Source organism: Muntiacus reevesi, chromosome 2 (assembly GCF_963930625.1).
Source record: "Muntiacus reevesi chromosome 2, mMunRee1.1, whole genome shotgun sequence".
NCBI classification, from domain to species: Eukaryota; Metazoa; Chordata; class Mammalia; order Artiodactyla; family Cervidae; genus Muntiacus; species Muntiacus reevesi.
This window is the reverse complement of record NC_089250.1, coordinates 160,845,839-160,857,043: the sequence shown is the minus strand read 5'-3', so window position 1 is coordinate 160,857,043 and position 11,205 is coordinate 160,845,839. Positions and strand designations below refer to the sequence as shown.

At 46.4% G+C, this 11,205-nt stretch overlaps 1 protein-coding gene across 1 annotated transcript; it reads left to right on the top strand.

Annotated features, from left to right (window-relative positions):
• Window positions 1–727: 727 nt before the first annotated feature.
• PRDX3 (peroxiredoxin 3) lies at window positions 728–9,924 on the top strand. The gene is made up of 7 exons (XM_065923429.1): window positions 728–842; window positions 2,370–2,505; window positions 4,125–4,266; window positions 5,257–5,392; window positions 6,201–6,304; window positions 8,582–8,747; window positions 9,061–9,924. The coding sequence occupies exons 1-7, from the start codon at window positions 807–809 to the stop codon at window positions 9,112–9,114; spliced, it is 774 nt and encodes a 257-aa protein (XP_065779501.1). The 5' UTR covers window positions 728–806; the 3' UTR covers window positions 9,115–9,924.
• The last annotated feature ends 1,281 nt before the right edge of the window (window positions 9,925–11,205 follow it).

Below are 11,205 nucleotides of genomic sequence, written 5' to 3'. Positions count from 1 at the left end.
ACATTTATTATTTATCTGACTGTACCAAATCTTAGTTGCAGCATGCAAACTCTTAGTTGAGTCATGTAGGCTCTAGTTCCCTGACCCCAGATGGAACCCCCCGCCCCTGCACTGGGAGCAGTCTCAGCCACTGAGAAGTCCCTGAAATTGCATTCATGATTAATTCCATTTCATCTAGAAGCCAGAAGTCTCTACCTCCGGCCAAAATAGGAAAGGGAGCCTTTTACACTAACAGTAATCCACAGGTTCACAGTTCAGTCAGTTCAGTCGCTCAATCGTGTCTGACTTTTTCCGACCCCATGGACTGCATGCAGCATGCCAAGCTTTTCTGTGCACCAACTCCCGGAGCTTGCTCAAACTCATGTCCATCGAGTCAGTGATGCCATCCAACCATCTCAAACTCTGTCGTCCCCTTCTCCTCCTGCCTTCAATCTTTCCCAGCATCGGGGTCTTTTCAAATGAGTCAGTTCTTAAGTCAGTAGCAAATACGGAAATATCTATCTTCCCACCCTGGATTGGATCTTTTTAGGCTGGGGCGACAGACACAAAGTATCAATTTCCCAAGCATGAAGCTACTTAGGAGCTTTAACAGGACTTAATCCTCCTCTGAGTGGGATCGAGGGACCCCACAACCGAGACGTGTACCAGGCGGAGGGCCCCTAAACCGGCCAGAAGTTCGTAGCTCTTCCAAGCCCCGGCTCCGGCGCGGGCAGCCGCTGCCGCCGAGACCACGCCCCTGGCCACGCCCCCGTAGGCTCCGCCTCCTTTGCGTCTCTGTCGGCCTCGCGGTCCCCTGCGCACCGAAGATGGCGGCCGCGGCGGGAAGGTTGCTCCGGACTTCGGTGAGTGGTTGCTTGCGGGGCACAGGCCCCGAGACCCTGCGGTGGCTCCGAGAACGTGCTTCCCAAGTGGGATGCCGCTTCCCTTGGCCTGGGGGCCTTTCACCCTTGGAGGATGTCAGAGGGAAATGGACCAGGGGCCGCCTCCTCTAAGGCAGGCTCCCCGCGCCTGCGCAGAGCCGCCCTTCGCCCCAACACCCCTCCCCCTCCCCCCTCCCCTCCCCCCTCCCCTCCCCTCCCCCCCTCTCCCCTACCCCCTTGCATTCCAGTTTCCAAATCCCTCTTCGCTCCCAGTCGTGGGCCGCTATCCAGTCTCCTGTTCCCTGCTTAAGCACCTGGCACTGGATGCAGGCGACCTGTCCCCTGGTCCCGGTTCTATAACTGACCCTATGACCTTGGGCCATTGTTTTCTTTTCCGAACCTCAGATAACTTACTTACCTTAGCATGGACTGCCTACCTCAAGGGTTTCCGTGAGCATCCCCTTAAATGCTGGATGGACACCAAAATGCTAAAGTAACTAAAGTCCTTGAGTGCCTGAGGCTCTTGGCTGCCCGCCCTCCCCTTTCTCGTGGTGGGGTTCCACCCAGGCTCTTTCTTCCCGAGTCATGCTGGACTCTGAAATTGAGCAAACGTTTCCCTTGACCCCTGTCCAGGGGTCTGACCCAGCCCAGAGGCTGAACTTTGCTCTGTTTGTTTGCTTCTGTGTGGGCCGGAATGGCCTTGTCTTTTCCAAGGGAAAACCTTGACATGGTAGAACATGCCCAGCACATCTGCTGGTAAAGAGCTTAATACACAGAGCCTGGCCGGTCTCCTGGGCTGAGTGCTCCGGTTCCTTTTAAAACCATGGAATCTTCACATTCTTGTAATTTCCCTCTGCCTTGCAGTCTTTTGTTTCCTGTTAATTAATACATATGTGTCGGGTTGGCCAAAAAGTTCGTTCAGGTTAAACCCAAATGAACTTTCTGGCCAACCTGATGATTATATTTACATATGTATATCGTATATACATATACACTCAGCCACTGGATCTCCAGGGAATTCCCTATATTTAAAAAAAAAATAAAAATTACATATGTGAAGTGTGCATCATGATATAAGTAATGAAATAATTACTATAGTCAAACTAATTAACATCTCTTCACATGGTTAGCCTTTGTGTGTATGATGAGTGCACCTGTCTACTCTCTTAGAATAATAATACTCTCATTTTCAACTTCAATACAGTATTCTTAAGTATAGTCAACATGCTTGTACATTAGAGCTCTAGACTTATTCATCCTCCATAACTGCAACATTTTACCCTTTGACCAACATCTCCCTGTCTTCCCAGTCTCCTTTACAGTCTTAAAGGATAAGGAAGCAGAAGGAAATTTTAAGAACATGTAGACTCAATCCATGCTTTTGCAGTTTGGAATTTTTGTTCATGGGGACAAGGCCATCGGAGGCCACGACTGGCCTGATGCCCTTTCAGCAGGGTTTCAGCCGCCATTCTGGGAATGCCTTCTGATATAAAGTGTTTCTCTTTTTAGCTCGCCCGACATGTGAGTGCCATTCCTTGGGACATTTCTGCCTCGGCAGCCCTTAGGCCCGCTGCTTCTCGAAGAATGTGCTTGACAAATGCCTTGTGGTCTGGTTCTGATCAAGCAAAATTCGCCTTTAGCACCAGTAAGTGTTGTTATGCTTTGGTTTGGACCAGATAATGGAAACATTTATCATCTCTGAACAGGAGTTCTGAACTATGGCCATATATTAGACTCACGTGGGGTGTTTTTACTATCGTACCACTTTCCTAGTCCCACCCCAAACAAATTAAGTCAATCTCTGGGGTGGGACCAGAGCATCGAATTTTTTTTAAAGCTCACCAAGTGATTGTCATGCGCAGCCAAGGGTTGCGACTCACTGAGGCACACTGCCCAAGTGTCACATTACCTTGGTGACTCCAGAGGTTTTAATCCCCTGGGTCGAGGAACATGAAGGAGGGGTGGGGACAGCCAGAGGTGTCTGGGCCTGCTGTGTGTGAAGGGTATGAGCTGACTCCACATGGCCACGTTAGGCCAGTCTGTTGGACTCCTCCATGATCTGAGTGACACACAACTGTTTCTTGAGATTTATACTCCATTCTAAAATATGAGATTTGCTCGGCACAGCCGCAGATAATGAGTGGCATTTGAAAAGGCTTCCTTTAGGTTTGTCCCACCTTTAAAAAAGACTATTTAACTTGTAATGGTGGTGGGAGAGGGGTGTACTTTAGCAAAACCTTTGATTGTTGGTAAGTGTTCTAAAAAAATTTACAATTTTTTCGGAGCTGTAAGAAGTTTCTAGTATTAACTTGATGACACGAGTTTAACTTTCCTTTTCACCTGTCCCAAACCCCAGCTCCCAGTAGCTCCTCCTGTTTCTGAAGCCAGGCATCTTGACACCTGGCCTCCTTTGTCCTGCCTTCCCAACCTGAAGCCTGGCCTCTGTAGTCCTGACACAGCTCTTGCATCCTTTCCTTTCTTTCTGTCCCCTCTGCCGTACCTTGCCCGCCTCACCGCTCACTTAGATAGCTGCAGTCACCTCCTGACATCAGGCTCTCTCTGCTCCTCTCACTCGCCCCTGCCCGACTAATCTTCCTAAGAACAGCCAGTGCATCACCCATCTCCTGCACAGAAGCCTCCAGTGATTCCTATATCTCTCCTTTTAAGGACAGACTCATCCGTCTGATATACAAGGGCCCTCTCAGCGTGGCCTTCCACCGTCCTTGCTCTGTCCCCCATGCGTCTTCCTTCTATGCACACCTGTTCTCTACGTCAAGCAAACTCTGCTACAGCCCATTCCCCGCACCTGCTGTATTCCTTCCTTTGTGCCATCCGCCCTGGTCTTGGCAAAAATCCAGACCGTGCATAGAACCCACCTTCAGGCTCATTGGTCCTTAATTCTATGTTTATCCATCCCTCCTCTCTCCTGTCTTCTTTTATTTATTTGCCTTTTGGCTGCACCTTACGGCATGTGGGATCTTAGTTTCCCGACTAGGGAGCACGCTGGTGTCCCCTGAAGCGGGAGCTGAGTCTTAACCACTGGACTGCCAGGGAATTCCCTCCTGTCTCTTTAGTTTCCATAGCACTTTGAATTAGGATACAGTCTAGACCTATGGAAAGAGAAACAGTTTTGTAAGATGTACAATTGAACTGAACCTTTTAATTATACTACTGACTAATTACTGGGAGAGGTTTGAGTAAAATCAGAGAAGTGGTTGGTTTAACGAATGAACTGTATATGCATGTTTTTGGGGTATTTTTCAGGTTCCTCATACCATGCCCCCGCCGTCACCCAGCATGCCCCCTATTTTAAGGGTACAGCCGTTGTCAGCGGAGAGTTCAAAGAAATTAGCCTTGATGACTTTAAGGGGAAATATTTGGTGCTCTTCTTCTATCCTTTGGATTTGTAAGTGTATTTTCTGTGATGCTGTAACATCATTCTGGGAGCAAGCAAAGATCGCTGCCTTCCCACTGACACGGCCTGTCTTTACTCTTGTCAAGGGGAGGGTTGCTGCTGACTCTGTCACTGTTGGTCTTGTTGATACAGCTTGCATCTGTAGTTAATTCACAAGTGCTAAGTATAGGGGGTGGAGTGGTATTCCTTTTAATGGGTTTTAATATGGCTTTTTTATTTTTTAAGATGTGTGTATTTATTTATTGGCTGTAGGGGGATTTAGTTGCTGCACGTGGGCTTTCTCTAGTTGTGGTGAGCGGGGGCTCCTCATTGTGTGGCTTCTCTTGTTGCGGAGCACGAGCTCTAGGGCACATGGGCTTCAATAGTTGCAGAACGTGGGCTGAGTAGTTGCGGCTCCTGGGTTCTAGAGCTCAGGCTCAGTAGTTGCGGTGTACGGGCTTAGTTGCTCTGTAGCATGTGGAATCTTCCGGGATCTGGGGTCGAACCTGTGTCCCTTGTACTGCAAGGAGATTCCTGCCCACTGGACCACCAGAGAAGCCCTGTGGCTCTTGTTTTACGGCCCTGCAGCCCGGGAGCTGCGCTCCTGAACCCACGTGCCTCGAGCCCACATTCCACTCTGGAGTAGTGGTTCCTGTAAGCCTGTCAGGGAGGAAGTTTCCACTGCTCTGGGGGGAATGAGAAAAGTAAGGATGATAAAATGAATTTTCTCATGAAGCTACTTATTTAATAAAATTTTGTCTTTATTCTTGGAGTGTGCCTCCCCCACCCCTATTTTTTTATATGATTCTTAAAATAGAAAGTTGGTTGGTGTTTTCTTTAAACTGGAGTATCATTGTGACCAGGAGTTCAGTGGGGATGATTAACCCTTTTGCCTTTTTCTCCTTTAAGAAAATAGAACTACTCTTTAGACAACTGCTGTTCAGATTTTAAAAGTCTTTTAAAAAAACATTCTCTGATAAGAATTCCTGCCCTTTTTTCTAGCACTTTTGTGTGTCCTACAGAAATTATTGCTTTCAGTGACAAAGCCAATGAATTTCATGATGTGAACTGTGAAGTCGTTGCAGTATCAGTGGATTCCCACTTCAGCCACCTGGCCTGGATAAACACGCCGAGAAAGGTATACACATATCCACACCGCCTCTGCACTTGTGATCTCAAAAACTGCCAGATCCCATGAAAGACCAACCTAGAAGATGTTAAAGCATGACTAGACTGAAATGGGCTATCCGTCAGTCCTAACCTACTAGCAGATTCTGTTAAGCTCTATCCATGTCTCCTGTAACACTGCATGTATTTACTCCCCACTACACCTGTGTTTTTCAATCAGTAACAGAACAAACTCAGCAGGGCTGGGGAGACAGCTGGACTCCTTTGTCTCCCCTCTCAGCTGGACCCTATAGATCCCCGTACCCTGTGAGGCAGGTGGGACAGTGGTTAAGTTCTCTGGTTTTACTCTTCTGCATGATCAGTATTCTTGCCTAAAAACTTGCTTGGGAGAATCAATTTCTAGCTATAATGCTGGACTATCAAATAATTCAAAGTATTCTTTTTTTTTTTTTAATTATTCCACCTTTATGCTTCAGAAATGAATCTTCAACCAAAAGGATACTTTAAGAATTAGAAAAAGAAAAGTCTGTAGTATTCGCTGGGTTTAAATCCTGCCTCTGCCCCTTTCTAGCTGGGACCTGGAGCAAGTTACTCAACCTGCGTGCGCCTCAGTCTTGTCATCTGTAGGATGGCGATGATGATAGTAGCTGCTCCAGGGAGCTGGAGGGGGAAGTGAGGCAGTAGAAAGAGCTTAGCCGCGCTCGGCCCGCTGTGGGTGCTCGGTTACCGCCGTCTGGCTGTGGTCAGCCGCCCTGTCAGCTGGCTGAGGAGGCTGTGGGAGCCACAGTGTAACCACCAGCCGTTTGTATTTTTATCAGAACGGCGGTTTGGGCCATATGAACATCGCACTCTTGTCAGATTTGACCAAACAGATTTCCCGAGACTACGGCGTGCTGTTAGAAGGGCCTGGCCTCGCGCTACGGTAAGATCCGTTTCGTATGAACTTAAAATTGTTTTTTGTGTTTAGCGTTATCGTACTTCATAGGGAATTTACAGAAACCTGGGTAGGGGATTTTTAGAACCCCAAACCCCTAATTTGTCTTTTATTGTAATAAGCATCAGTGGATGCCTCCTGCGAGGATTGGCAGTCTTTCAGAAATGACTGTGATATGTGTGCCCCCTGTATCTCCCTGGGCCTGTTTCTGAAGAAGGGTATCGTACCCTTTTAAAACATATATATTTATTTATTTTATTTGGTTGCACCAGCTCTTAGTGGCAGCACACAGGGTCTAGTTCTTGACCAGGGATCGAACCAGGGCCCCCTGCATTGGGGAGCACAGAGTCTTAGCCACTGGACCACCAGGGAAATCTCCAGTACCACATCTTAATGGTCACACTGCTTCACTCTCCCTGGCCACATGGGAGCCACTCCTTGCAGTGAAGCCGTCAGACTGCTTGGAGAGAGGGGGTGGCGGCAGAGGGGGCCAGCGAGGGTAGGAGTCAGTTTCCTGGTACGGTTACTATCTTGTACAAGCGCTGGAGCCAGAGCAGTGTTTGAATTTATTTATTTAAGCTCAGCTGCTCAACAGCTGTATGACTGAGCAAGATATTTAGCCTCTTTTTGAGTCCCTTTCTGCCCATAATTAAAATGAGAATGTACCTCCCGGGTTGGCTGTGAGCACTGAGTAAGGTGAGGCAGCTACAGAGTTTGCGGCTCAGGTCCTCGGAGCTGCTGTGAGCCCCATCCCAGGCCGTCAGCCTTCCTGGGAGGGACCAGAACTTAGGCGTTATGATGGCTGCTGATGAAGGAGGGATGGGGCAGAACTTGACCTCCAGGACACAAGCGAGGATCCCACGTGGATGGGCCTCACAGTTTTGTCGGGGGCTGGCTTGAACCTGTCACCTGCCCACCATCGTAGCTGATCTCCAGCCTGCTCGGGGTACGCTGGAATTTTGGCTCCAGAAGCCACCTGGGAACTTGGCCTTTTGACTCCAAGGAGATTACTGCCTGCCTGTAGTAAGTGGAAGCCTAGCTCTGACAGCATCGGCAAGGGAAGGAGAAGAGTCCTGGTGTTTTCCTCCCAGACTGTATGGTCTCGCTCACTTTGTAGTTACCTCCCTACTGGTTTCTCTGTTAGGACTGACAAAAGGGAGAGGAGTCAGTCTGGCTTGTAAGATCCGCCCTTCTTTCTGGAGACTGTGCTGTGGGCCCATCTCCAGCCCAGCTCTCTGGTTCCGCATCTGCACGGTGGACTCCCCCCTCGGCTGCTCCCTGCAGGAACATGGACCAGGACCCCTTAGCCTCAGAGCCTAGACCCCCTAAGGCCAGGCCCAGGGAGGGAGAGCCACCTTTTTATCTTCTGAGTTTTTTCTAACTTGCCTTTTTCCTGAGTGATCAACGTTCGTGATACCACACCCTTGTAAAGATGGACTGTTAAAAACCTCTTTGAGTTTTATGACCTCTGGGTAAGTCAGAGTATCACCCTCACTTGTATAGAAGATAAGCACAGACCCCAGGGTGGTGGGTTACCTCATTACATTGCTGCTAAGTGATAGTGATGGGACACTTGGACAATCTGTGGATCAAAATAAGAACTGTAAGTGATCGAAACACATCAAATATATTTAAATCCAAGATTCCAAGAATTCCAGGAAACCAGTTCATTATTTTGAAAACTTAATAATGGAAGAGTACTAAGCAGTCATTCTGTCTTTCCTATACAAACTGTACCTCAGGGTAGCCCAAAATAAAAGTGATGGGATTGTTTTTCCTTTAGATTTCTACTCTGCCTAGACTTAAGGCCAGTAAATTTTCCCATGGGATTTTCTCCCTGCTACTCAATTCACTCATAAGTATTTACAGAATACAGATAAAATACGTCTCTGTTCCTTCTCAGTCGCCTGTGGTTTCTTGCCAAGATTTGATACAGCTGCCCAAAGAATGCTTACTGCATCACTAACGAGAAGTCTTTGCTCTGTGTAGTTCAGTGACCTTCAGATACTATGAGACATCCAGGTCACATCTGTGAATGTGAACACACTGCCTGTTTTCCGTGGTGGCCTAGTCCAGTCCTATCTTTGTTACAGCACCTGTCATCAATAAGAGATGATAAGCTTTCTGTATAAGGAAAACCTGATTTTTAAACACATGATAGAGTTTAATAAATGGTCTATCAAGGAGAATTAAAGGCAGGGTAGAAGTAGAGTCTGTCTAGCTCTGGTAATGTTGACATTCTGATGAGGGTGAATCTTTATGCAGCGGTCTCTTCATAATTGACCCCAACGGAGTCATCAAGCATCTGAGCGTCAATGATCTCCCAGTGGGCCGAAGCGTGGAAGAGACCCTCCGCTTGGTGAAGGCGTTCCAGTTTGTGGAAACCCATGGAGAAGTCTGCCCAGCCAACTGGACACCCGAGTCTCCTACAGTAGGTTTCTTTCCCAAAAGCAATGGGAACCCAACCAAGAGGGTCCCAGGTCCTCACTGCCTCAAGGGCTGCTGGCCTGGAATATCCACATTGGAGCAAGGGTGGAGGTGGTGTGCAAATGCGTGAAGCTGCTGCGGGTGGGGGTGGGACCAGGCCCCAGGCAGGCTGTTCATGTCAGTTTCATCCATGTGTTTTAAAGGAAACAGACCAAGCTTTTAAAAGTTAAATAACTGTAGGTTAAAAATTGAGGGCCTTTAGCTCCCTTTTGAGATCATAAAGTCACTTACCCAGTGAAATATTTTTGTATTTTCAGATCAAGCCCCATCCAACTGCTTCCAGAGAATACTTTGAGAAGGTAAATCAGTAGACCATCCCGTGCACACCTGAAGCTTCTTCCCACACCAGAAAAGAACCACAGTGGGAACTCACTTGTAGCTTTTCAAAGATTAGTATTTATAGAAAGCAAAAAAAAAACAAACCCAATGATGCTTGTATTCATAAATAGTATTACTCTAAATGTTTTGTTTTTGTAATGTTAACCAAGGCTTTTAAAACGTTTTCAGTTACTAATGAATGAGTCCAGGGCAAGGTATGGATGGATGGCTAGTTTCTACAGAGTGTGTAGTTCACCTATTTCTTGAATCATGTCTTCAGTAGGAAAAGGAAACAGATCTTTTTCCTCAGCCTTACTTGAACCTTTGTGTATACCAGAGTAGTATGACAGGTATTGAAAACTTCTGATCAAGGGTCCTGAAATTTTCCTCTTGAATTTCTTTGTATTAAACTGAATTTTCTTTAAAGACCATAGTTTTAAGTTGTTAGTATTAGTGATCTAATTTAACACTTGCAATGAATGTGTGTATGGTTGAAAGAAATGTGAATCATGTTTTTTTTTTTAAAAAAAAACAACACAGTGGCAAAGTGACTTAACTGATCATGCATGTTCCCCATTCCTGAGATTTATAGTTTATATAGTTATTTTACTTACTTTGTTAGCTGACTTAGTGTCTACATACATTTCTAATATTGATTGGGTATAATTAGAAAGGATATTTATTGAATCCAGGGATTGCAGTATGAATTTGAATCATTCATGCATTTGAATTATTGTAACTATTTTCTTTCTTGAAGTGTTCCATGTAAAAAATATAATAAAAAATAAACATATTTTAAAATACTTGCCTTTTTAACACCATTAATTCTTGCTTCAGCTCACTTATATTGTGGGGCTCTCTAGTTTTCCTTCTCTGATTATATCAACAGACATTTATTGAGCATTTAACTCAGTGGCTACAAAGATGAATAAGATGCTGGCTCCACATCCAAGGAACTGGACAAAAGAAATATGGAAGCATTTATTTATTTTAATGGCTTCCCTGGTTGCTCAGATGGTAAAGAATCTGCCTATTATGTGGGAGACCTGGGTTCAGCCCCTGGGTTGGAAAGATCTCCTAGAGAAGGGAATGACTATCCACTCCAGTATTCTTGCCTGGAGAATTCCATGGACTGAGGAGCCTGGCAAGCTACAGTCAAATCCTGGAGTGCCTACTATATGCTAGGTACTATTTTGGAGGCAGAACGAACAAAAAAGACATACCTCTTCCTTTTTGCACTTACATTGTAGAGGGAATAAACAATAACATTACATAGAATGTCTGGAAGGACAATAAAGTGGAACAAGGGACTAGAGCAGAGAGGTACAGGTATTTTAGTAGGGTTTCAGGGAGTCAATCTCTCCAGGTCTGTTTCCTCATCTGCAAAATGATTGTAATTGTACCTACCTTGGGGTTTTGGTGTCAAATGAGATAAAACACCTAGAAGGTGAGGGAGTTGCAGGGATAAAAAGGTTCTAGGCAAAGCAAATGACAAGTGCAAAGGCCCTGAGGCAAGAGTGGACTTGGGGTGGGTGAAAAATTGAAGGACAATGTGACCAGACCCATGAAGGAGGAGAATGGTAATGGGGAGCCCAGAGTGCTTTATGGGCAAGCTAAGGATTTCAGATTCTATTCTGAGACAGGAAATGGCAAAAATGTTTTGAGAAGAGTCACATCACCTTGTTCTTAGAGGCTCACTCTGGCTCCTCTCTTAAGACTAGGCCCATAACAGTGCAGAGAGGAAAGCAGGTCAGCTGGGCTGGATTTGTGACATACTTGCGGTACAGCCAGCAGGATAATACAGATGTGCTAAATACTACAGTGTAATAGATGCCTTCCGGGGAACTCTGAGGAGGGGAGCACCTTACCTGGCTAAGGGCATCAAGAAAGTCTTCCTGGAGGAGGAGAGGAAGTCTTGGAGATACGGAAAAGTGACCTGTGGGAGCTGAGAGGCCACATGGCCTGAAGAAAACCATGAGCTGCTTTCATGTTCCTGGAGGTGAAATCAAAGGGAGGGCAAAGGCCAACCGGCTGCAAGTGGTCCACTTCCTGTGGACCCAGCACTGCTAGGGCTTTCACATGTT

What these genes read in the sequence shown, in the direction of transcription:
- PRDX3 (XM_065923429.1), top strand. Translation starts at nt 807, where the DNA reads ATGGCGGCCGCGGCGGGAAGGTTGCTCCGGACTTCG. An exon ending in GGGCCTGGCCTCGCGCTACG is followed by an intron (nt 6,305 to 8,581) that starts GTAAGATCCGTT and finishes ATCTTTATGCAG; the next exon opens with CGGTCTCTTCATAATTGACC. An exon ending in GGACACCCGAGTCTCCTACA is followed by an intron (nt 8,748 to 9,060) that starts GTAGGTTTCTTT and finishes TTGTATTTTCAG; the next exon opens with ATCAAGCCCCATCCAACTGC.